At 41.9% G+C, this 25,277-nt stretch overlaps 2 protein-coding genes across 2 annotated transcripts; both read left to right on the top strand.

The window, feature by feature from the left end:
* Positions 1 to 786: 786 nt before the first annotated feature.
* Positions 787 to 14,865, top strand: MED6 (mediator complex subunit 6). Its single transcript, XM_074542890.1, has 8 exons — positions 787 to 936; positions 6,753 to 6,912; positions 7,918 to 8,009; positions 10,161 to 10,243; positions 10,955 to 11,063; positions 11,517 to 11,632; positions 12,240 to 12,267; positions 12,653 to 14,865. The coding sequence occupies exons 1-8, from the start codon at positions 915 to 917 to the stop codon at positions 12,778 to 12,780; spliced, it is 738 nt and encodes a 245-aa protein (XP_074398991.1). The 5' UTR covers positions 787 to 914; the 3' UTR covers positions 12,781 to 14,865.
* A 136-nt stretch (positions 14,866 to 15,001) lies between these two features.
* On the top strand, positions 15,002 to 22,129 carry LOC102074698 (disintegrin and metalloproteinase domain-containing protein 21). The gene has a single exon (XM_005480196.3). It carries the CDS (start codon positions 18,333 to 18,335, stop codon positions 20,613 to 20,615), a length of 2,283 nt encoding a protein of 760 aa, XP_005480253.2. The 5' UTR covers positions 15,002 to 18,332; the 3' UTR covers positions 20,616 to 22,129.
* Positions 22,130 to 25,277: the final 3,148 nt, after the last annotated feature.

The following is a 25,277-nucleotide window of genomic DNA, read 5'->3' as shown; positions in this document are numbered from 1 at the left end:
AGATTCCATCACCAATTAGGATCATGTGCCATCACCAAGGTGATAACTCCAGGCTGTCTTAGACTCTGCTACTGCCAGCAAGGGGATGGCTGATCTCGGCAGCAAAGGCTCAGGCACAGTGAGTCCCTGGAGGTACAGCTACATGACATAGGGGTATTGGACACAATGTACAGGAGATTGGCAGACTGTAGTTGTCAATCTAAATAAGAAGCTTATTAATCTTCAGTTTTTTGTATATTCCTCCACCCACTGAGTGTTCTTCACTCTTTAAATGACTGATGACTGACAATTTCACTTAAGAGTCAAAATGCCAAGGACCATACCTCAGGACTGGGATCATAACATTTATTATTCCCACATGGCTAACTAAATTCGGGCTACCCCAGCCAGCTCAAGCTGGATAGATGTGATGCTGAGCAGCAACCTGTGGCCCACATCTCTTTCACTTTGAAAGTGACCGGCCAAGGTCAGGTGAAAGCGACTGCAAAACCCTGATATCTCCCCTTTTGAGCAAACAGCTCCGAACGAGCATGTCAATTTTCGGCACTGGCGCCGTCGTTCTGGTTATGCACCACTCAGGCGAAGCGCAGCTCTCTATTATTTGTGGTAGGACGCCGCTCCAGCACAACCCTTCGCGTCAGGGAGGTGTTTCCCTGCCCAGCGACCAAGGGTCGGGACAAGGGGCGTTCTCCGGGCACATGGCAACCGCCTCCCCGCCGGCCCCGCCCGCCCCGCCTCCCCTCCCGCCGGCCCCGCCTCCCCTCCCGCCGGCCCCGCCTCCCCGCCGGCCCTGCCGGCCCCGCCTCCCGCCGGCCCTGCCGGCCCCGCCTCCCGCCGGCCCCGCCTCCCCGCTCCAAGGCCGCTTCCTGCGCGCCGCCCCGCCCTGCCCCGTTCCGGACGTGCTCCGTGCGGCCATGGCGGCTGTGGACATCCGAGGTAGGCCCGGGGCTCGGGCGGCGCTCGGGGCTCGCTCCTCGCGGCTTCGGGGCTCTGCTCGCCGGCCTGGGCTCAGCTCCGCCCGCGGGGCAGAGCCCTCGGCGGGGCGGTCGCAGGAGGGAGTCGGTGTGGTGGTGTGACGGTCCTTGGAAGCTGGAACGGCCGGGCAGTGAAGCTGCCCAAAAAGCAGCTTTCTTGGATGCGCGGAAGGCTGCGAGCATGTGCGCAGGCCGCCTGGGGAAAACAAGCTTCCTTGTGGTAGACTCTGCCTTTTCAGGGGGGATAAAGAGGTCCTGCAATGAGATGGCGACGTAAGGGAGCAGCTAAAAAAGAGAGTTCCCGCTCTGAAGTGTGGGAGAAAGTGGGAAGCCCTGGCGTGTGTGTGGGACTTGCACAGGACCGGAGCAGCGAGTGGGGCTGGTAATCTTAAGAGCACTTCAGGTGGATGTGGTGAGGCAGGCCAGGTGTTAGGAAAGTCGGAAAGAAAGCTGAAGTAACAAAAAACATTTAGGTGTGGAGGTGTGGAATCCGAGATATGAATTAAGAGAAATTGTGTTTTAAAGAACTGATATTTGACTGAGGTATTAAAGAGTATTTATGTTGTAAACAAAGTAGAAGTTAAATTTTTGTGAAGAATTTGAGCTTTCAGAGAAGTGGGGGTTCAGAGGCCACAGGAAAGGAAGTTATTTTTCTCCATAAGAGTTTCTGGATGAAATAACATCAGAAGCACGTGTGGTGGAGTCTCAGAGAATGAACAAGAGCAGGTATTTAGGAAAATCTCATGAAGGGTCAGTTTTGAGAATGCCCCAGATGTTTTCTCCTTTTTTGTCTTCAAATTCTTAATGGTTATGTGTAGTCCTGTGTGTTTTTCTGACTGCCTTGTTTGAGATTACCCAAAGGAACTATGTAGGCAATTAATGGAGGAGTCCTGTATTAAGTTATTAGCTGATGTGAGAACCTTCTGTCTTACTCCAGATAATTTAAGCTCCCTCAAAGTCTTTTATCTAATACAGTTCAAAATACTAAGTAGGTATCTTACAGACACCTGTGCCACTCCCTTCTTCCTGGGCTTAACTTCACTCAGAAATTCTCTAACTTCTCTCCCCCAAGCAGCAAAGGTGAACAGGGAATGGGGTTGTGATCAGTCCATGTGTGTTGACACTGTCACTCTGTCCTCCTCATCAGGAGAACTCTTGACAGCCTTCACTGCTCCATGGTGGGATCCCTCCCACAGGAGACAGTCTTCCATTAATTTCTCCAATGCTGTTGTTCCAAAATGCGCCTTTTAACCTGGTAGAAGAAGCACATCTACACAACAGAGTTGAGGTATCTGATTGACTGCTCTTAAATACTGTACCAGCCTATATGTCTGAGAACAAGGCTTCTTTACAGGTATTACGTTCATATTGATACTCTGAGCAGCAAACAGTACTGTGTCCAGGATGTCCTTTTCAGGTTCCTTTCAGGTCTGGTTCATTGGTAAGCAGATTTGAGCTTTCCATGCCTTTTTCTTTGAGATGCATAGCTATACACAGTGCTCAGAAAAAGTTACTTGAGCATTCAGCTTGCAGGGTCAGTCTTGTCCTGACAGTAGAAGAGGACATTGTAGCATATAGAAATTCATGAGTCAGTTTAATATGTCCAATTGGGACGGATCATGAGCTGTAAAAATGGCCATAAAACCCTTTTTCCCATTGCCCCAGCAATCTGTATTGTAACTTTACTAAGCAGGGCCTTTCCTCTCTTTATTACTGGATGTGTGGCTCTGCTGTTGATACAGAAGTCTGTTCCATTTTCTGGTTGTACTGGAGGTATGAGATCTGCCAAGAATGCCTTGATGTTTTCCACCAGTCCCCTCATAGTCAGAAATAATGTTTACCTCTAATTGTTCTTTCCTGCCTGCCAAGAGTACATTGATTCAGGCCAAGGGTGGGAGCCCTTTCAGACCCCAGTGCCCCCTGCCTGTTGCTCTCCTTTCACCTTCTTTAGGACCATTCTCTTCTTCTTCACTGTAAACAGGTATTGAATATAGCCTGCATAACTCCCCCAGTTAGGGTATTAGTCAACATGATAGTTTCCAAAAGCTGAGACATTCCAGTAAAGCAGATTTAAGCCTAGCCACTTTGATTAAGTACTTAAAAAATGAATGGGACTCAGGTAGGGGTGAAGCTGATAATAATGTTCCCTGAATTTGGGGAACAGGAAGGTTAGAAATTAAGGTAGAGTGTTGGATGATCAATGGGTCTACCTATGAAAAACCATCCCAGATTTCTCTGCATGACACATCAAAACTAGTGATGAAAAATCCGGAATTTTGCAGCTCTGAAAAATTGTGTAATTTTGCTGTGTATCCCTTTGGGTCTACCATCATGTGGGACTATCATTTAAATTCAAAATAGATATTACTGAAACTACAACAACTGCATTTTCACCAATCCAAGAGTATTAAAATATTTTATCTCCACAAATTTTTGAAGTCAGGCCATGTGTGGTCTAAAATACAGGTCATCAAGAAATTTTGTTTAATCCATCTTGGTGTCTGAAATTGGCAGAAGTAATAATGCCGATCAATATTCAGCACTTAAACCAACCTGCTCACAGTTTTTAAGGACCTTCTGTGCAGAATGGTTATCTTGGTTACACAGGCAATCCCTCACTTTTCCAAAATTACCAAGATTTCTGCAGCACCCAGAGCTGGGTCAGGATGGACAAGTGCCCATTGTGTCACAGTGAGCATGGCCTCTGACCTGCCTTACCCTCTGGGCCAGCTTTGAGGCTGCTTTGCCAGGTGAACACGACCTTGCAGCTCTGCAGGCCTGGCAGCTCGTGGGGCTGCTTGGCCTGGCTTGTGTTGTGCTCGGCATCGGGAGAAACGAGAACAAAGTGCTCCAGCACGGCTTCCCCAGAGGGTCACAGCTCCTGCCAGCAAACCTGCTCCAGCTTGGCCTCCTCTGTCCAAGGGACCAGAGGTCCTGTCAGGAGCCTGCACCAGCGTGGCTTCCCACGAGGTGACATTCTCCCTCGGGCATCCACCTGCTCCAGTGGGGGGTGCTCCAGGGGCTGCAGCTGGATCTCTGCTCCACTGAGGGGGACAGCCACCTTATGGTCTGTGCTTGTCTCTGTAGGACATGGGGGAGCTTCCAGCAGCTTCTCACTGAAGCCACCCCTGTAACTCTGCCTACCAAACCTGGTCAGGCAAACCCAGTACCATGTCAGGCTACTTTACTGTTCCTCTTGCTTTGTCAGAGCATAGTGCTGGGCTACCTAGCCGATAAGGCCAGGTTCAGCACATTGTGTGAATTTCTCTTCTTTTTTGCCATGGATTGCTGGCTTGTGTTCCGAATTGTCTTGAAAATCATGACAGATTGGCAGTATTGTCACAAGCACTTTACTTTTGTATCTGTGATGCAAATTCCACAAGAAGTGCTTTGCACAAGATGTCCTATTTCTGAAAGGAACAGGGAAGCAGGAGCGCCATCCTTTCTTTTACCCAAAATAAACAGTACACCCTTCAGTAGGACAGCTCTGCCAGGTTCATGGTTTGTTTTATTCTTCCTCTCCTCTTCCCAAGAATAGTTAAGAGAGCTGTGGGAACTCAGCACATCTTTCCTGATGTGCAGGATAAAATGTGACTCTGCACATTCCTGATGTGCAGAGTCACCGAGACAACCCTTGCGGGGCTCGGAGGTCCTGGAAGGTTGCCAGAAGTGTTTGGTGGTTAGACTTTGATCCTGCACAGGATGTAACACCTGTATGAGGATGGGAGGATCACACAGGGATAAGTGGTGAAGGGATAGATTAATTACAGTGTGAAACACAGGGTTTAGAATCTCGGTACAGGGGGGTTCTATGGGGACAAGATGAAGGAATTAGGGCGTGTCCTGTCCTCCTTCTTGTCATCCATCTTGGATGGTGATGGTGGCACTTTGAGATTGGTTCTTACTGAATGTGCACTTGTCAATAAGGGTGAAAGGTATTGGGGAGAAAAGGTAAATATCTTACACGTAGTTTTTGGTATAAAGATAACTGACCGCCCCGAGGGCAGTCAGTGTGCTCATGGCTGGCTTGCTGTGCGGACCTCTGTCGGGCCAGGAGTAAATATTGTAGATAAGAATTAATAAACAACTCTGAAGAACTGAAAAACCTGAAGACTCCTTTCGTCCTTTGGAGCGCGGGCTGCCCCAAGGCCATCCCGAGCCTTTCCAGGCCATTAAAACAGCCGAGACGGGACAGAGAGCAATCTTGCTAGTTACAAAGGCAATTATAAATACTGGCACTAAGCAGCTGTGCATAATTGAGTGTTAGAATCCAACTTTATATTCCATTTGACAATACAATTATCAGTCTATATACTGCATGATAGCTATATATGTGTATATATATATATATATATAAATATATATATATATATCTCTAAAGCTCACTTGACAATCCTCTGAGAAATGCAGGTATTGTTAATCATACAAACAAAGTAAGTTTGTATTTGAAGTGTAATGTGAGAGCTTATTATGAGAAGATGCAAGTGCTTAAGATTTTAAGATTTTTTTGAAAAGCGAGCTCTTTTGGATTTGAATGGCATTTGGAATAAACAGCATTACCATGACTTGGGTGCTTAATAAGGGATCTTAGTGCTGTGTTTCTGAGATTTCCTTTTCTGTAGTAAAGAGAGAGAATAATATATGTGAAATAACTTGAATGTCTCTAGACTTCTCCACCCCTTTCCCTGCCTTGCATGAAACAGTTGGGCTAAAAATTCTGACATTAGCAAGGAAAAATGGTTTACATGTAGCTATTTCTGTTGCATTTTCCCTGGTTTGCTAAGCATGTAGTGTTGCTTTATAATGCTTCCTCGGAGAAGCTGCTAGTAGTGTATGAGCTGACATTTTTGAAAGTGATCTGATGATCCTTGAGCATGCTGAATTGTCACAGAAGTAAAATAAAATATTCTCATTGGAATGATAACTGGGAGTTCAGGGTATGCTTATAATGAGTGAACTTTAGGGAGTGATTCCTGTGAGGAGGGAATTTGAGATCTTCAGTCAGTCATCAATAATTTCTCATCACTTAGGGGTTTTTTTAATCTAAACAATGCATATCGCTTCCTGCTTTCTTGTGTCTAGGAAATTCTGTTTGCTACTGCTGTGATTTAATATCAATGAATTTCAGAGTTTTTTTCCAAGGTTCCTCCTGCATCTCCAGTGTTAGCAAATGTGTTGCCTGTGGAACTGGTTGTTGACACTGGTTTCTTTGATGTGCCTGAAGAACATTTTGCTGCAGCGTGATAACAAAATGCAGGGACTTTAATTCATATTTCCCTAAATCTGTAAGAATTTAACTAGCCTATTATGCCTTGTAGCTTATAAAGTATGTTCATTTTAAAAGCTTGCTTTTTTATATAATTGTTAGTGTTCAGTAGTTTGATACCTGTAATATCCACTGAGTTATGGAACAAGGAATTTGCTGTAGGCAATTTGGCAGATTAATTTTATAGTCGGGACTAGAATCTCTCTTGTTCAAGGTTACTGGGAAGCATCTGCCTAAAGATAGCATCTTTGTGTTTGCTGTTGTTTTTTGGGTTGTGTTGGGGTTTTTTTGTTTGTTTTGTTTGTTTTTTGTATGCTGCTAAGAAACCTGCAGAAGATTAAAGGTTATCAATTATTATTTGAACTCTATGAAATTCTTCTTTCTTCTTAACCGGTGTGTTTGGGTTCCATCTCCTTTCTCTGCTGTAATTGTTAACTGCTGTCAATTTACTCTTGGATGTATTTGCAGTGGTTTTGACTGCTTTGATACTCAATGTAGGTTTATTTTCCCAGATAATCTGTTGGGGATTTCCTGGGTTGACAGCTCCTGGATTCCAATATTAAACAATGGGAGTGTGTTGGACTATTTCTCAGAGCGAAGTAACCCTTTCTATGACCGAACATGTAACAATGAAGTCGTCAAAATGCAGAGGATGACCCTGGACCATTTGAAGTAAGTTGTAATTTGCATCTGGTTGATGTGCAGTATCCCTTGTCCCTCCGTTCAGAGGCTTTGGTGACTGAATGGAAGCATGCTGGAAAGCTCATTCTGTTCTGTTTTTAGTCCCAACACTTTCCAGCAAGGCCAGCTTTTTCTGTATTTGAATGTTTTCTACTTCTTCTGCCGTCTCAAGGAGGTGTTAAGCTTGAAGGATTCTGTGTATCTTTTGAGATTCCAGTAAACCCTTTAGATATTTCTCTGACATAGAAAAGCTGTCTTCTCTCATTCTCCCTCCTCAACAGCACCTGAGTAGGGTAATGTAGTTAAATGTTTTTTCTGCAGTGAATAGAGTTTATGTTAGGGGATACTTTGAGTTCATAAATAGTTTGTGTTTCCATATACTGCTGGCTGTGTGCCATAATTAGTACATAATTCCTCCTAAGAGCTGGCTTTTTAGTGTGGATAATAAGAGCAGTGAGTGTTGTAAATAAACTGATCGCATATGGTTGTGTATTGAGATTGCATGTGCAAGTTAACTTTCTTTTCAGTTCCCCATCTGCTATGCTGAGCACAAGCAAGTTGTTTGAGAACTATTTAAAGACTCCACAATATGATGGGGAGTTTGCAATCAGAGCTAGAAGTCCGTTGGTAATGTCACTTGTGCTCAGTGTGATTGCAGAGAGGTCTTTACATCAGACACACAGATGGTCACATCACATATCAGTTCTTTGTTGCTGTATTTAAATGACATCTCCATGATGATAGATTGTTAACTTTCTTGCTATTTATCTGTTGCTGATATAGTCTACTTGTGTTGTGTCACAGTATAATTCTCTTTGTCTATGCACCTAGGGTTTGATAGCTCAGGAAAATCCTTTGCCTTTATTTATTGCTCATTATAAGGAGCTTTCAAAGCATCAGAACTTTGTTGGTTTATTGCTCGGCCCTTTAGTCACTCTTCATGTGCTACAGATTTTACTTGGAGGAAAATGCTTACTCTGGTTGTTTCTTTCTCAGCCAGATGGTTGGAGTGGAGTACATCCTTCTCCATGCTCAAGAGCCCATTCTCTTCATTATCCGAAAGCAGCAAAGGCAATCCCCAACACAAGGTACCGTCGCTCACTTCTTGCCCCTGTTGAGAAGCCAAATCAGTCCGTTGTTTTTATCAGTTCCTAAATTGTGTCTAAGCATTTCTGCTTCCTCTTTTCTCTCTTAATCTCCAGTCTAACTGGGAGGGTATGAGGCTTTGTGGTGGGGAGATCCTTTCTGCAGCAGTTCCCTGCAGTGTGCCAGCAGCAGGGAGTGCCATCTTGTGGGGAAATGGGAACAGCAAATGAGAGTGCTGCCCTGTGCTACATTTTCCTACGGGAAATTGCTAATAGCATTCATTCCATTTATCTGTTAGGCCATGCAAGAGTGTCTTGTGGTAACAGCACCATTCCTTCCTACAGTGTTATTTTCCAGTTTTTAAATCAAACACCTTAGCTTTTTTTCCCCATCTGCATGCAACTGGCTTTGTTATTCCTTTTTAACCTTGAGTTTGTTTGTGTATGTGTGATTAATCAAACATGTAGCCACATTTCAATAGTTATTGGATTATCCTATCTGTTTACCACGTCTTCATATAACATAATTTAGGTTATTTCAGAGTAAGCTTTCTGGGAAAGAAAGGCAGGGTTAGTGCTAATTATTTCTTCTTTTTGTTAGGGGTTTAGGTTCTGTATATGCATTTTGGTCTTTACAGGGCTTTGCCTTATCTTGTAATGTTTCTTATTTGCTTATATCAGATAATAGTTTATTTACATTGCAGTTCCAAATTGAGAAAACATATATGATTGATTCTTTAGTATGTTGTTTTATTTCTTTGTTAGAGATTTTCAACATGGCTTCTAAAAGTGAATATAGAATTATTATACAGCCCTTAATTTCTGGCTTTGACGCCTTTCAGATTGAGACTGGAATTGGAGCTACCCACAGTATGTGTGTTTGGACTTATGCTGTAAGGCAGATGTATGTTTGGTGGAACGTAACTGTTTTCCCACTGTGACTGTAAAGTTTGTGCTGGGTACCTTAATTGAGTTGCATAGTTCCCTAGCTGAGATGTTACCATGTGTTTTATTTCATCAGGGTACAAAAATGAGACATGGGAATGGGGATGTTAAACTGAGAATTATAGAGTTCATAGCTAGTGTAGAATACTCAAATACAACTGATGCAGGCTTATCTCATGACTTCTGTGTGTTTTTAAAACAGAAGTATTTATATTTGAAATTCTTGAAGACTGTTTGAAGTGATATTAGAAAAATCTTTAGATCAATGATTAGGGAGAGTTGCCTGTCTAGGAGAGTAGGCCCTGGTACAGAGCTGTGAGACAATAAAACTGCAGTTCTGTGTCTTGCTCCATTTGTAAGGAAGTACTAAGCATCCTTCTTTTTTCAAGGAGAAGTGGGTACTGGCTGTAATATGCACCCAGCTGTCTGGGACTGCTAATTTAAGTAGGTGTCCATCCTTCATAAAATGCAAGTACTGGATGAATTGTTAGTAGAGATGGAGGAACTGGAACACATGTGCACAGGTAATGTCCTTAGGAATGTGAAGCTGGGAGCATTGCTATGGTTTCTCAATTGAACAATGTTTGGCAGAGTTACAGAGGCAACTGTAATGTTCCTCTGCACTGCAGCTCTAATGAACAAGAGTTTTTGATTGGTCAGTAGAAGTTCCAAATCTGATTTAGCAAATGCCTTTGGAAGGTAGTCTTTTTTGGCAGAATGTTAGTAATTTAGAAAACCATGCTCTGTGTGCTTCACTCCATTGGGTCTGGGAAATCTAGCTGAGAGGATTGTAGAAGTTAGAGAAAACTGAGTCCAGAACAATGATATCTTACATTGTAGTGGGCTTCTATTTCTAGCCAAGGCTAGTGGAATTACTTCCAGAGCAGTTCACTTGACTAGTAGTAGCTCTAGTGTACTCTGAAAACCCCAGTTCTGTGAAGCAAATCATTTGCTTGCAATAGGACAGGACTTCACAGCACATGCTTTTCTATCTGTAAAGCAGACATTGTTTTTTTCTCTCCTTATCAGTTTGTGTCTAAAGTACAAATAAAGCACCTTGAAGGAAAAGGTTAACATGAGAAAATGTTGTGTGAAGAGAAATACTGCAATTTCTCAGTCGCTGCTACGACTGAAATTCAGCAACAAATACACAGTCTTCAGCCAGAGCTTGAAATTGATTCCATGTTTTTCTTCTCTTCCTTCCCACAGTTATGCCATTGGCTGACTACTACATTATTGCTGGAGTGATTTATCAAGCACCTGACTTGGGATCTGTCATTAACTCCAGAGTTGTAAGTGTTCTGTGCATTTGATGCACACTGGTTTATATCCGTTTTTACTTTTGGTTGTCCCCCAGGCTGTTTAAATATCTCCTTCACTATTCTGAGGAAAGATCTCGTGTAGTAAGGGTGCAGTAACTTAAAACAAACCCCACTGATTAATATTGTGTGCATCCCACATGAAAATGCAAGTTCTTGTGAGAGTGCAGTATTGCCCAGAAACTAGGATACATTAAGGATGAGGGATCAGAATAAGCAAAGCTACACAATTGGCAGAACAGCGTGAAGTTTGAATAATCAAAATTTTAAAATTATTTGACATATATATGAAGTAGTAATTAAATACATAATCAGTGAAGCTTGCTTTGGAAAGGTAATGTTAAGCTAATATTATATTTATTTTTAAATGAGGCTTGTGTTTTTAATTGATGTGATATTTCTTCTTAAATTGGATGCTCAAGTTTATTTTGATTCCTTCTGTTCTTGTAAATTATTGGTTTTTGGCAAGTTTTTCTCTGTCAGTTTATAAAAGCACTCCAGAAGAGCCTTGTGAGAACCTGTTAAAGAAATTACATTCTGAGTCCAAATCTAGATATTACAAGTTCCCTTCTCAGAACAAAAATGAATACAGAGTGTTAATTTTAAAATACCTATCTTCAAAAATTTACATTGTATTTTCTCCCTGAGTTGTGAACTCAATGCCTTTCATTCTTGTCCTGAAAGCTCACTGCAGTGCATGGAATTCAGTCTGCTTTTGAAGAAGCTATGTCCTACTGTCGCTATCACCCATCCAAGGGCTACTGGTGGCATTTCAAAGACGAGGAAGAACGAGGTATGATTGCTCTTTCTCCTGCATACTTTGGGAGAGGAAAGGAATGTAGGGGAAAGCTTGAGGCAATGCACAGTGATGGTGGACAAGTGAGATGAAGTTTCTGAAGGGTAAGTTAGGGCTCTCTACCAGGTAAAAGGAATTTTGCCCTTCTGTGCTGGTGGGAATGAACATCGAGGCATAGGTGGGAGATGACAATAATGAACTGTGTGTCAAGAAAGTGAGCAACTCTTGAACCCACTGGGGACCAAAACACATTTTCAGAAGCAAATCAGTTTGTCAGGAGGTAAGAATCATCCTTAATCTGTCTTCCACCAAAAAAAAATAACCTATGTCAGTAAGAAAATGGAGGAAAAGTTCAGAGGAGAGACAAATACCAACTTGTCATACAACAAAGAGCTGCTAAGACAAAATGAATTTCAATATATCTTTCTCTGATATTTCTGTGACTTGCAGAGAAAACTAAACCAAAAGCCAAGAAGAAAGAAGAACCAAGCTCTATTTTCCAAAGACAACGAGTAGATGCTTTGCTCTTAGACCTAAGACAAAAGTTTCCACCCAGATTTGTCCAGGTATGACACTCAAAAGCCACAGTTTTACTGTAACTTAGAACTTAAAAGACATAGGTATTTAAACAGGGGAAACTGAATAGGAATTTTGTGTATTTCTGCAATAGTAACATGGATTAGATCATAAACTTGACATGGAAGGCTCATAATAGTGTGTAGGATCTCCATTTGTAATCACTGGAGTCATTAAGGCCTTGGCAAAACCATTGTTCTAGAGACTCGCTAGTTAGTATGGAAATTCTTGGCATTCTGTGAAGGTTTTGTGGTTACCTCTGATTGTCTTTGGTAGCCATTTGTTCCACTAAGTCTTCTGCTTGGGAGCAAAGGAAATTAGGTTTACAGCGTCTCACAAAAGTGCTCCTCAGCCAGTCCTGGGAAAGACTAGCTAACTGCATATTTTTGTCTTTAATGTTTTTCAGTTGTCAGAGGAAAAACTGGATGTTATAAAATATTAACTGGATTTTATTTAAAGTGTATTTAGGGACCCATTCCACCCTCACTTCTTAAATATAAGTGTTGCTTGCATTTAAATCCTAAATGAATGGCAGGAAGTGTTGAGAATTACAACTGTGGTGCCACTGATGTGTTGGTTTTTTTTCTTCCCTCACAGCAAAAGCCCGGAGAAAAGCCTGTCCCAGGTAAAACTGTAATATTTTCACAAGACTTAAAAAATAGACTCTGTATGCAGTATCTTATCCTTCAGTTGCCATGTAAGCTCTTGCTGCTACTGCTGTGAGATGGTTTGGAATTCTGGTATTACCAAATTGTGCAAAGTAATGGGTCAGAGTAGAGACTTTGAGTTGATCATAGGCAACCTCCAAACAGGAAATGCATGAACTGTATCACTTCAATCTTTTCCACCTTTTAACTGATATAAGTATGAATTTATTCTCTGCTTATCATTCTTACACCTTTGATATTAATGTTGCCTTTGTGGCATTAACAATATTTTCTAAATACTCTGAACAGTGTTTTAGGAATGAAATTCAGAGGTTTAACTTTCTTTTGCTGTTACGTCTTTAGTGGATCAAATCAAGAAGGAACCAGAACCAGTGCCTGAAGCTGTCAAGACAGAGGAAAAAGAGACTGTAAAGAATGCTCAGAGTGCTGGTGCTAAAGGACCACCTGAAAAACGAATGAGACTCCAGTGAAGGAAGAATCTATTGCACATCTGGATTTGTCAGAACCTAGAAAACATAGGATTCTTGCTCTCTTTTCTTTATATTTAAGCTCTTCCACTGAGACTGATAATTCAGGGACTGAGATCCCTGTAACAGCTTTTTCTGTAAAAACCTCTCATGCAGATGTTAATGTCAGGATGTGAGATGCCTCAAAGGAGGCAGTCATTGTCTTATTTTGAATGCTGACTTCTGAGAATGGTTTTTACATGGACATGTTCAGCAGCCTCCTGAAGACTTTACAAACTCCTGCATCCTTTGTTTCTAGGTTTCCTATGTAAAAAGAAAAAAAACTTTTATATATAAAAAGGAATTGGAATTCTTGGCAAATAAAATTCCTGGCTGGTGGAAGGCTTTTCTTAAATGTATACCTTTTTAGTAGCAAAATACATCATATATGCTGGCAGCTTTTTTTTTTTTTTTTTTTTTTTTTTTTCTTTTTTTTGCTTGGACATTGGAATGTATTGTCTTCTATGTCTTCTATTCTGAGGAAGAAAAGTTAGGTTACCCACTACAAATTGCTGTGCCTCTAGTGTGCTTGGGGTAAAGATAGAAGATTTGCTGACTGGACCTTCAAATCCTTGTAGTTAGATGTCAGGAGGGTCTCAGTTTCTAGATATTCTTGGACAAGGATTTTACTTAATGGTTAAGCTGATAGTTTATTATGCAAGTTAGTGTTTTGGGAGAGAGATTTATGGTGTAAAACAGGCTAAGATTTCTTGATGTTGCACACTCAGTGAAGCTGTTTATATTTCTAATTTTCCACTGTAACTCAAATATATCAATCATGTCTCTTCCTCTGTGCTCCTGGCACTTCCTTGTGCCTTTATTAGGCATGTGCCTTCCAGACTCGCGGAAATGGGACAGTGGAAGAGAAACATCACTGACACCTATACACTTATTTAAGCATATTGCTTACATAGACCTTTTTTTTTCTCAGAAAAAATAGAAATAATCTGTTGAAAAGAAACTACTATTGGTTTGGTTTTGTTTTTTCACTGAAGTAATGGAGTGAATCTTGAAATAGTTTGCTTTCTTTCCACAACTGTCACCTGTTTTCAGTAAGTAAACTGTAGTTAGCAAGAAAAAGGTTTGTGCACAGCAACCAAAATGTAGATAGGCAGAAAGACTAAAGTACGCTTAGATAGCTGTGTCAAATTTATCTTCAGGTTACAAGACACTCTTTTTCAGTAGCTTAGCTCTCCAGTCAGATCTGTTTATTACTGAATGACAGAAAGATCCATGTCAGTTTTGTCATATAATCCAAAGCGGAAATGTTAAAAGATGCAGATATGCCAATAGCTGTTCTCAGTTAATGCAGATACAGATCTGAAATTCATATATTCATGTACTTGAGTGTGTATTAGGTTTATTTCACGCCTGGATCAGGTTTGAACAGCCATTTCTCAAAATGTTGATAAAAGTAGATAAGAAAATAGTGTGACTATCAGATCAAGTGAAAATATAGAAAGCAGTTACTCTGGGATGCTCAAAACCAGACAAGGTGGTGTGAATATACTTCGAACAAAAGGGGTTTCATTCTTTCTTGTATTATAGAAATGCCTCTGAAAGCAAGTAGTAGAAGAAGCACAAAAGCCATTCCCTTATCCACCCCCATGAAGGAAATGCAGGATTTTCAGAAATAAGACATGAATGGTGAGGCACCTCAGCAGTCCTTGCTGTTGATGGCCAGAATAAAGTCCTTGGAAATGGCCATTAAATGAGCTGAGAACCTGTATGTAATTTGGGAAAAGTTAGCAAGACAAATGACAGACTGCACTTAATGAAGATCTAGGGTATTGGGCTTCAGTTGTGTGGGGTTTGTTTGTTTTTTTTTTCTTTGGTGCTTTGGTGGTTTTTTGTTTGTTTGTTTTTTAATGGAGAAAATTATCTATTCATGCACCAAGGAAATATTTAACACTACTAGCAGAAGAAAGCTTGCTTATTGGTGAAGGCATATACATCTGTGGCAAAAAATGCATGCTGCAATATAGTATGAGCAAAATATTCTATCAGTCACTGGACTTCACCTGAAATAAAGTGTGTTGTGCAAGTCAATGTCTGAAAAGGAATTTCCCTAAAGTAGAAGGGTTTGATTAATGGCAGTAAAATGAGTAGGACAGAGTTTCTCCTATGATGGCCCTAAGAAGACAAATATTAAGTATTTATAAAACTGAGTAGTGAAACAAATAGGAAAGTAGAGGACTCTTGTTCCGTCTTGTAGTACAAGAAGAGAGGGACGTGTAAATGAAAGTGAATTGGAGTTACATTTGGACTGAACCATTATACTCCATGCTCAGAATTTGAGCTGATCAGAGATAAGGGTGGAACATGAAGAGGCAGACTGTCCTCACATTTATATCAGCAGCCTTTCTGTCTTCTGCAGAAATGCCTGGTGTTGGCTGGTGTCAAAGGGCGTTAAAAGGGATGGATTCCTGGTCTGATCCCGTCTGAGTTAAAGTGCCAGCATCTAAGCTATTGAGAGGATAGCAAATGGCTTCCATTCATGAAACAAGCATTTGAATGTGATCAACCTTTTCCAGGGGAATGATCTTTCCCTAAGCAAACTACATTTTAAAACAGTAAGGGATGTTACCAGTATGTTGATTTCTAGTAGCTGTCCAGTGCTGAAGGTTTGCCGTATGAGGAACTGAAAGATCTGCTTCTGTTACTCACTGACCAGATATTCAACAATAATTTCATCACTTAAGTGAGCTGAGATATTAATTTACTGAAGTGACATTATGTCAGTTATTACTGGTGAAATGTTAAGCAGATTCTTGTCAGTAATGTTTTTCAGAGCATGAGAATCTAAACCTTTTCTCTCTTGGTGTAGAGTCTGACTCTGAAGTCCAAAGTCCTTCCAAAGGATGTTCAGTATTTCTAGCTTGTAGATAAAAGGGAAAGAAGCAAGCACTTCTGAAATCTGTTTGTGCATCACTTTCTTCTGTATAAAGGAGAGATTTAGATGAACAGAACAATCTCTACTTTTTGCTCTTAGTTAATAACCATTTAGACTTCAAAAGGGCTTTACTTTGCCTAAATCATGGAGTAGGAGGAGCTGAAAAATACCTGGAACTCTAGCTGAAACGATTCTCCTCAGAGCCTGAAAGTACAGATAAATGTTTGCATACCCATGAACAGCAATGCATATTTGTATGTACGTGTGTGTATGTGTACAAATGCATGCAAAAATCCAGCCAGATTGTAGGAGAGGGGCCCTCTGTGTGCCTCAGTTTACTGTGTAAAGCTAATGGTATCTCAGGTGCAGCAGAAATACTGTCTGTCATCTTTTCATTAAGTAAGGTCTGACCAGGCTATATGTTGGTCTCGCACATTCCTCTTTGCCACTCTGCCCCCATACTTCGTATTTTGGTAGCCCTTTCCTAGGAAAGAAAGTTAGATGCCATCTGGTCAGTCATTATGTTCTGTTTGCCAGAGCAAGCTGTTCTTGGAGCAAGAAGGGTATAAGCAATAGGAGGGACAAGGCAAAGGGGAGAGATTAGCTTTATACTAATACTTTGAGACCTGAGTATTTTCTACTCTTAACTGTATAGCTATGTTTATATTAAAAGAGAAAGTAAGTAGTAGGCAAGTTCATGTCGAGGGATGGAAGGGGTGGTAAGGCATGGCTGTTGCAAATTGGCTGAGTGATTTAGTAGGGTCTTTTGTGTAACTTAAGCAGTGATTGCACAGCAGAAGTTTGTATGTAAAAATAGCACTACAGACTGCACGCAGATTATGTAACAGGATTTTTCCATTACTGTGGTCTGAGTTATATTTATTTCAAGAGACGTAATCTGATGTGATACTCAATACTGAAATGCAAACTGATAATTGAAAAATAGTGGACAAGCATTCAACAGCTAGCTGCCCATAAAAGACCTCACGAGAAACAGTTTATATAATTTTAAAACCAATAGGAAAAAAAATCTAAGGCTAAAATAGATAGGTCATGAGTTTGGATGGATATCTAGAAAGATCTTCCTAGATGGATCCTAATAGAAGCAGGCATCCTATATTCATTCCTTTAAACTGAGGTAGTGTATTACAAGGTCTGTGCTGCTAATGCTGGCCATGTTTGCAAGGTACCAACCACAGAATCAAGCACCTTTGGACAATAGTTGGTAATCTCCACAGCTGTTAGTTAGGCCTGCCATGTGCACAGCATAAGGTTCCAGCCCCCTCAGGACCCTGGGGCATAAGGCAGCAGAAGGAGGTTCTGAGCATTCTGCCAGCTGCTGCTTTCTTTCCTGCCCAGCCTCCAGAGGGGCAGTGCCTATCTCCAGTAGTTTGAAATGTTAGGTGTTGCTGCCTGTGCCAGGGTGATGGCCAGCACACAGAAGTTGGTGACAAAAAGCAGGATTCCTGAGATCCATATGGGATGGTAGAAGGATACACCTCCTGCAGCTGAGAAAGATAAGGTCCATAGCAGGTTGGACTTCATCCCAAACACGCTTGCAGTGCTGAAAAGAAAGTTGTAAAGTTCCTAAAGGGTAATAGCTGTGGCTATGTTGAATCCCAGCACTATGTGCTAGAAAACCAGTGTGCATATCTCTGTTGTGCAGGACATCCTGTCTTAGCACAACCCAGACCACTCTCTTATGGTTGTGTCTTGCCAGAGCTGTATCCAAAATGGGGGTGGTAGTCAGTGGTAGATGTACCTATAAGTGCTCTCTTTCCAGTGCTATGAAATCACAAGTCTTTAAATGTACCTATAAGTGCTCTCTTTCCAGTGCTATGAAACCACAAGTCTTTAAGAGGATACGATGTCCTCTGCTGCGTAAGGAAAATGGCTGCTGCATAAGTGCTGTCTTGTAATTAAGGTGCATTGTTGTAGGTATGTAGCAGCTGTGGCGTAGATAGGGTTGAGGATTTTATACTTGGTACTATTAGTTTCCATCTATATTCTAGAACATAGTGGAAGTGAATTCTCCCCTGGTTCTATCTTTTTTCTTGGAGGGCATGTATGCTGTAGTAGGGATGTGCTAAGGTCACCACAGGGAATATTTCTGTACTTACTTATTTCTGACTCTTAAGCCTTAGCCCATTTCTGATGTCCACTCGCAAATTATCCTATAATAAAAACAGCAAAAACCCAACCTTTTGAGATTTTTAAACAGATTTTCCGGCTTGTGATCTACCGAAATGATCCCTTTCCTCAACAAAAACATCTGTGACAAGGGACATGAAGGTGAACTGGGGGTTGTCCTTGCTATGTCTGCTCAGGAGGAGAAATAGCCATTAATTTGAAATTAAGATTATTAGAAGCTGGGAATGTGTTTGTGAGAGGCAAATTTACTGATTCCTTCTCACAAGAGCCTCTGTTCTGGCTCAAAGAGCAGGGTGGGCTGCCTGGAGGCGCCCGGGCAGCGCTCGGCGATGCCGCAGGTGCCGTTTCCCGGGGAGTGGGCCCGGCCCGGCCGGCACGACGGCAGTTGGAGCCTCGGGGCGGTTCCGCCCGGGCTGGGCCCTTCCAGGTTCTATCCCCGCTCGGGCGGGGGCGGCCGGTACCGGCGGCCGCGATGGGGCCTCTGCCGGGGCTCCTGCTTCTGCTGCTGCTGGGCGCGGCGGGGTGCCCCGGGGCCCGGGGGGCCCGGCCCGCGGAGCCGCGCACCGCGTGGGTGACGGTGCCGCGGCAGCTGAGCCCCCGCCGTGGCGACGACGCCCCGGCCCTCTCCTACTGGCTGAACGTGGGCGGGCGGCCGCGGGTGCTGCGCCTGCAGCCCAGGAGGGGCCTGGTCTCCCGCCCCTTCACGCTGGTCACCTACGGCCGGGACGGGGCCCGCCGGGAGGAGCACCCCTTCGTACGGGACAACTGCTTCTACCAGGGCGACGTGGTGGGGAGCCCCGGCTCCCTTGTGGCCCTCAGCACCTGCGGCAGGGGCCTCCACGGCGTGCTCTGGGTGGAGGACGATACGTACCAGATCGAGCCCGTCCCCAATGATCTGGCCTTTCGGCACATTCTCTACCGCATGGAGGGAGACAACAGCTCCGAGGGAGCCAGCTGCGGACTGACGCCGGAGGTGCTGCAGCAACAAAAGGCTGTGCTACCGTGGTTCAAAGCTCCCAAGTCAGCGGGGGAGAACGAAAAGCTGAGGGACTGGTGGACGCACATCACGTATGTGAAGATGGTAGTGGTCGTGGACCACGTGCGGTATGTAAAGTCAGGCAGGAGCAAATCCAGAGTCTTGAAGGACGTCATGCAAGTCATCAATGCTGGGGACATTTTGTGCAAACAGCTTTCTATCCGGCTGTTTGTTATAGGATTGGAGATCTGGACTGAAAAGAACTTTATAAATATTACTAACTCTATTGCCCCGGTACTTAATGCGTTTAACGCCTGGAGAAAGTCAAACCTGTTACCTCGGATGTACCATGATGTTGCTCACTTATTTGCATATCAGTGGTTTGAAAGCAGCTTGGGATTGGCATATATAGGGACAGTGTGTGATAAGCACTGGGCAGCAGCTGTTATTTCCTTCACTGATAAAAAGGTGTCTGTAATTACTATCACATTTGTCCATGAGCTGGGCCATAATCTTGGGATGGTTCATGATAAACCGGATTGTAACTGCAGACGCAAGAAATGCATTATGTATGAAAACAATGTTGACACTGACTCATTCAGTGACTGCAGTTACAAACAGTACTTTGAGCTGGTTGTAAATGGTGCTCCATGCCTTCGTCAGCCACCAGCACCTGGCAGTTTCATCACCGGGATGAGTGAATACTGTGGGAATAAAATAGTAGAAAGTGGAGAGCAATGTGACTGTGGTTCAGCAGCAAGCTGCCGAAGGGATCCTTGTTGCCGCACAAACTGTACATTTACTGCAGGTTCAGACTGTGCATCTGGAAGATGCTGCAAGAACTGTAAGGTCCTTCCAGCAGGAACACTCTGCAGAGCAAGTACTGGCAGCTGTGACCTGCCAGAGTATTGCAATGGAACTTCCCCTCAGTGCCCGCTGGATGTATACCTACAAGATGGAACTCCTTGCAATGATGGTGTTTATTGCTATCAAGGAAAATGTTCATCCCACAGTGAAAAGTGCCAGCGTCTCTTTGGCAAATATGCCAAGGTTGCTCCTTTAGATTGCTTTAAAGCAGTGAACACTCAAGGTGACCGGTTTGGGAATTGTGGTATTCGTGACAATATCTATTTTGAAAAATGCAGTACTAAGAATGTCTTATGTGGTAGGATTCAGTGTGAAAACGTAGTCATAATACCTTTCTTGCAGAACCATGTAACGCTAGTCCAAACTCCTGTTCGAGGTAAAAATTGCTGGGGCCTCGACTATCATGTAGGGATACCAAGAGCAGATGTGGGAGCTGTGGAAGATGGCACACCATGTGGTAGTGATATGCTTTGTATCAACAGGACGTGTATGAGTGTATCAGTGCTGAACTACGACTGCAACATGACAAAGTGTCATGACAGAGGAGTGTGTAACAATCACAAGAACTGTCACTGTGAGTATGGCTGGGCTCCTCCATATTGTGAATTGGAAGGATATGGAGGTAGTGTTGACAGTGGACCCCCTCCACCTAAGAAGGCTGAGAGACTAAAAGTAAGACTAGTGCTACTTGGGTTTTATTCTGTGTGTTTTGTTGGAATAGTCCTTTCCATCCGTTATAGACAGAAAATAGAGGGATGGCTTGCGAAGAAAAAAGCCCAATTCCATAGAAAATTGTTTCAAAGACCGAAAAAAAAAGAAGTTCCTAAAGAAAAGTCGCCTGCTGGTGAGTTAAAATCCACCAAAGATAAAAAGGCAGCACCTTGGGATGTTATTGAGGAACTATCAGATTGAGGAACTATTGAGTGATGTGATAACTCATCAAAATAATTCAGCAGGTTCTGAACAGCTCTAATCTCATGTGATATCATTAAATGCAGAGTAAACCTTACCTCTGTACATTTTCTTTTAAGTTAATAAATGCAGGCAGTAAGGCATACTGTTCTTTGTACCCTGAGCTCTTAAACTGATGTAGTTAAGTAAACTGCAGGTATTGTGTTTATACTTCATATCAACAGTATAAAAATGCAAACTTCTTAAAACAGGTGTAGATAGATGACTTATGTGGTAGGATTCAGTGTGAAAACATAGTCAAAATACCTTTCTTGCAGAACCATGTAACGCTAGTCCAAACTCCTGTTCGAGATAAAAATTGTTGGGGTTTCAACTATCACGTAGGGATGCCAAGAGCAGATATCGAACTCCTTGTTACTCTACTTACTTCAATGTCTTCCTTCACCTCATGTTTTCTATGTTTTCTTCAATTCAGTGAGAGAGATGTTTATGAACCTCTTTTGTCATTCGTTAACACCCAAAGAGAAAAAATTGCACTTCCAGTCTCCACTGGTTCTGTGTCTCTATTTAATTCACATCTGTGACACACAAACAGGTAAGGAGCAGGTATTGCAGTGAGATACAGCTGTCTGTTTCACAAGTGCTTACAGCTGTTTACAGGGAGCAGCCCTTCAGGAGGAAGGTAGATCATAGGGAACAGGGTCTTCCTTTTGTGGAAGAGTAGAGAAGGATTATCCAAATAACAACCAGTAAGCATTGCATTTCTCAACTGTAAAATATATGTCAACAGTGTAGTGACACCAAATCTGGCATTTCACTAGAACAAATTGTTTTTATTTCCTGGAAATTTTCCAGTGTCTTGACTGCTGACTGCTTCTGAGAAGTGCTGTGTATTTTATTGTCTCTAAGAGGAGCTGTCTGTGGGGCTCCCCAAGTTAACTGAATTTCTAAAGTATTTGGAATTATTCTGCAAGTGTCCCCTACCTAGAATACCTGCAATATTTGGTAGATACTTTATCTGACTATCTCAGAGGGTTTCTTTTGGCTTATTCTGTGATTCTTTCTTCAGCTATAACAGAATGTGTCCTTGCAGCTCTATGGAGTGCTACACAGAAGCACTGTCATTTTAATTTTTTTAACACAAGATAAAATATATCTAACTTCTGAAAAATATTAGGTACATGGAAATACCATTCAGTAAGTTTTATTGCTATTATTTCTATTACAGTAGTAACTAGACCGTTCTATCAGATCAGCATGGAGAGGAGTCTGTTGTCCAGATCACAGTTAAAACTTTTTTTTAAAGGTGTTTCAGGATAAAGGGCTATAATACACATCTGCTAAAAAAAGAATTATTTGTATTTAGAAAATAAAGAGCACACTTTTAGCAAACATTCTGTAAAGGCAGGATAAGTACCCCAACACTTGGGAACACTTGGGAAGAAAGATATTGGTGACTCTACAAATTATTATGGTCAACTATTGCTGCGTCCCAAATATATATGTTTTTTAGAATATGCGTTTATCTGTAATTTTTTTTTGTGTATTTCTTTGGTGTCCTGTATTCAAAAAGGGCCAATTACATTATGATGGGATGTGAAATACAAAGCATGTGATTCACAGTTTTTCCCAGCTTTTTGTGTAGAGCAAATGGGTACTTATATATTTATCTATGCTGTCTGCAGAAATGAGGTAACACATTGTTTGTTTAGGTTGTGCTTATTGTCATGATAGAACATGAATGGTTTTGATTAGATGATGAAAACTTGATCTTGCATTTATGTCAAAAGGCAAGATAACTGCCCTTGATGAACACCACATCTATTCCTCATGACCAGAGACCTCCTTTGGGGGTTGGGGGAGTGGGAGGGGTGTCCTCTGAGAAATAACAGTTGTAATTCAGGTGTTGCAAACAAGGGATAGAAGATGGAGAAGAGAGATGTGAATTAATTGAAAGATGGAGAGAAAAAGTAACAAAAGCACTACACCCAGCACCTTCCAACTACCTGTGCACATCTAGTACCTACTAAAACTTTTTTTATTTTGCTTTTTAAATACAAAAAGAGTGGCAGAAGTTTCAGGTTGCTACTTTGATGGCTTGCTGTTGTTGATCAATAGTATACTATAAATTGCCAAGTACAGATCTATGCTGAGACAGAGAAACACTGGAGTCAGGGAGTTCTTGTTTACAGAGCTGCACACTGAAGAGACAGAGGTGTAAATGAAAGCACAATTTAGCCCAGAAAGCTTACTTACAAGTGCAGTTTTGGGAAAGATAAAGTAACAAAATGCTGTAGTTTCTGTTTTTCTCTATGCTTAAAGATTGTTCTGGAAAACCAGGACTTAATTGGGAGGAGGCTTTCAGTGAACTTTGGATAAGAGTATTTCTGTATACTTTTCTTGCATTTCTTCTTGGGCCATATGAGCAAGACAAACATGTATCTCAACAAATCCAGTTTATGTTTCATAAAATGTGTAAGCTCCCTTTCTGAGATTTTTCTTCTTGAAAATATTATTGTTTCTGATTTCAACACAGGAATGAAAAACTTGATGTTCCTGGTGGTTTGTTAGAAATGTCCCACTACTCTGAAGGTGCTGTGAAGGTGCAGGTCTAAGTTCAGTCCTAATCTTTCTCGTTTCTTCTTTTTCCCCCTCCTTGTTCTAACTGCATTTTAAAATGCTTTAAATGGATATGAGAACTAGGTTAATATATAAGTCACTTGTACATGAAGAGGCAATTTGCAAATGTTGCTGCACTGTCTCCCAAGAAATGCGGGTCACTGCAGTTCATGAAATGGTGCTGGAGGAAATAAGACACAACCTGGACTTGTGGAACCCCACTGCAGGGGGGTTGGAACTACATGATCTTATATGTCCCTTCCAAACCAAGGCATTCTCTGATTCTGTGAAATGGTCTTGCCAGTGCAGTAAGGATAGTAAGGCTTAGGTAGCTGTTAATATGTGGCAGGCCAGTGATAGATGACGCCTGGAGCTGCCTAGGACTAAGTTACAATATAGCCATGTTTCCTGTTTGAAATGTCTTCCTGGCTAAAGAAAACTTTTAAAAACACTTAATATTGCAGTCATCTCAGATCACGATAAAATTGTTTTTGTTCTAAGCCAAGGCTGTCATCTCTAAAATACATTAAATTGCTGCTAAGGAACACTGTATCTTGAAGGAGTTTGCCAAGTACCTTGCAGCTGCTTGCTCACTCTCCTCCCACCCCTCTCAGTGGGAAGGGGATTAAGAAAAAGAAAAGGTAAACCTTGTGGGTTGAAATAAAAACAGCTTAATAATTGAAACAACTAAATATCATTATTATTATTATTATTATTATTATTATTATTATTATTATTATTATTATTATTATTAATAATAATAATAATAATAATAATAATGAGAGTTGAGAGTAACAGAACTCAAACAGAAACAAGTGAAGCACAGTAAAATTGCTCACCACATGCTGGCTGATACCTAGCCTATCCCAGAATGTGTTGGGCCCCCTTACAAGTAACTTCTCCAGCTTATAAACAGGACATTCTGTGATATGAAATATCCCTTTGTCCACCTGTCCTGGCCATGCTCCCTCACAGCTTTTGTGCACCTCCTCACTGGCAGAGTATGAGACACTGGGAAGTTCTCAGGGTGAATGCTACTTAGCAACAACGAAAAAATCTATCACACGAGTCACGGTTTTGCTCATCATTGCAAGTGTAATTGGACCTTGAATGCCTGTCTCCCACCTCTGAGGTGTTCTAACACTCGGTTTAGCACTAAGAATTAATGTTGTAGCAGTCAGAGATCCAGTGCCCAGGTTGTCTCTCCCTGTTAAATTCAGGAATCCCAAAGTGCAGATAATCTTGGAACGAATGCAATCAAAAACATCTGTTATTTTGACTGCAATACCAAACAAATAAAATGGTAGTGTAACATTGAGGACCAGATAAGCTGGTCCTCATTTTCATCAGAGAGGTTCCTGCAGCATGTAGATGTGGCTGTCCTCATAGTGCCAAGCAGTCAGGTGGTTCAACTGACATTGTTCCCTGTTGTCATTGTCTGTGTTGATACACTTAGATTGTGCTGAAATAGATAAGGATAAATTTTTCCTTGCCATTTCCTGATAATCTATTGGTTCAATAAACCCTGAGTTGCAGAGTGCCAGGTTCAAGTGGCTCCTCTGTTACACAGCAAGTTGAACTGCTCTGCCCTTTATTGCTAGGTAACTATCTAGAGTTCTGTAGAGTTCTGAGGAAATTTCTCAAATCTTCAAACCAAATGCCTTCTACAGGATCTAGTTAAGTATTTCTTGCCCCAGCGGTAGCACGGTGTTCCTATGCATCGTTTGTGTTTCTGAATCTAGATCACTTTATTGCACCACAGGGTAACTTGGCGTTGGCATGGATGCTCTCTGTGCTGCTTGCGTGTATTGGGCTTTTGTTCTTGCCCATGTTATGAATAAGAAGCTTGACTAGGCCAATATTCAAGCAGCAATTTATTATTTAATATGGTAAAGTATGAGCAATACAGCACTGGGTACAGTGGGGGAAGTTTTCCCTCCAACTGCACACTGATGATTGATGGTTACAGGTATTTATAGGGGTACTCATCAGTTTTTTTCAGCAGTTTCTATTTCCAATCTTTTACTCATCAGCAATTTTTAT

Source organism: Zonotrichia albicollis, chromosome 6 (assembly GCF_047830755.1).
Source record: "Zonotrichia albicollis isolate bZonAlb1 chromosome 6, bZonAlb1.hap1, whole genome shotgun sequence".
NCBI classification, from domain to species: Eukaryota; Metazoa; Chordata; class Aves; order Passeriformes; family Passerellidae; genus Zonotrichia; species Zonotrichia albicollis.
The sequence above is the reverse complement of the archived record's forward strand: the minus strand, read 5'-3'. Positions and strand labels throughout refer to the sequence as shown.

Coding starts and splice junctions, on each gene's coding strand:
- MED6 (XM_074542890.1), top strand. CDS start 915: ATGGCGGCTGTGGACATCCGAG. Junction 8,010..10,160: donor AAGGCAATCCCCAACACAAG/GTACCGTCGCTC, acceptor TCCTTCCCACAG/TTATGCCATTGGCTGACTAC. Junction 10,244..10,954: donor CTGTCATTAACTCCAGAGTT/GTAAGTGTTCTG, acceptor TTGTCCTGAAAG/CTCACTGCAGTGCATGGAAT.
- LOC102074698 (XM_005480196.3), top strand. CDS start 18,333: ATGGGGCCTCTGCCGGGGCTCCTGCTTCTGCTGCTGCTGGGCGCGGCG.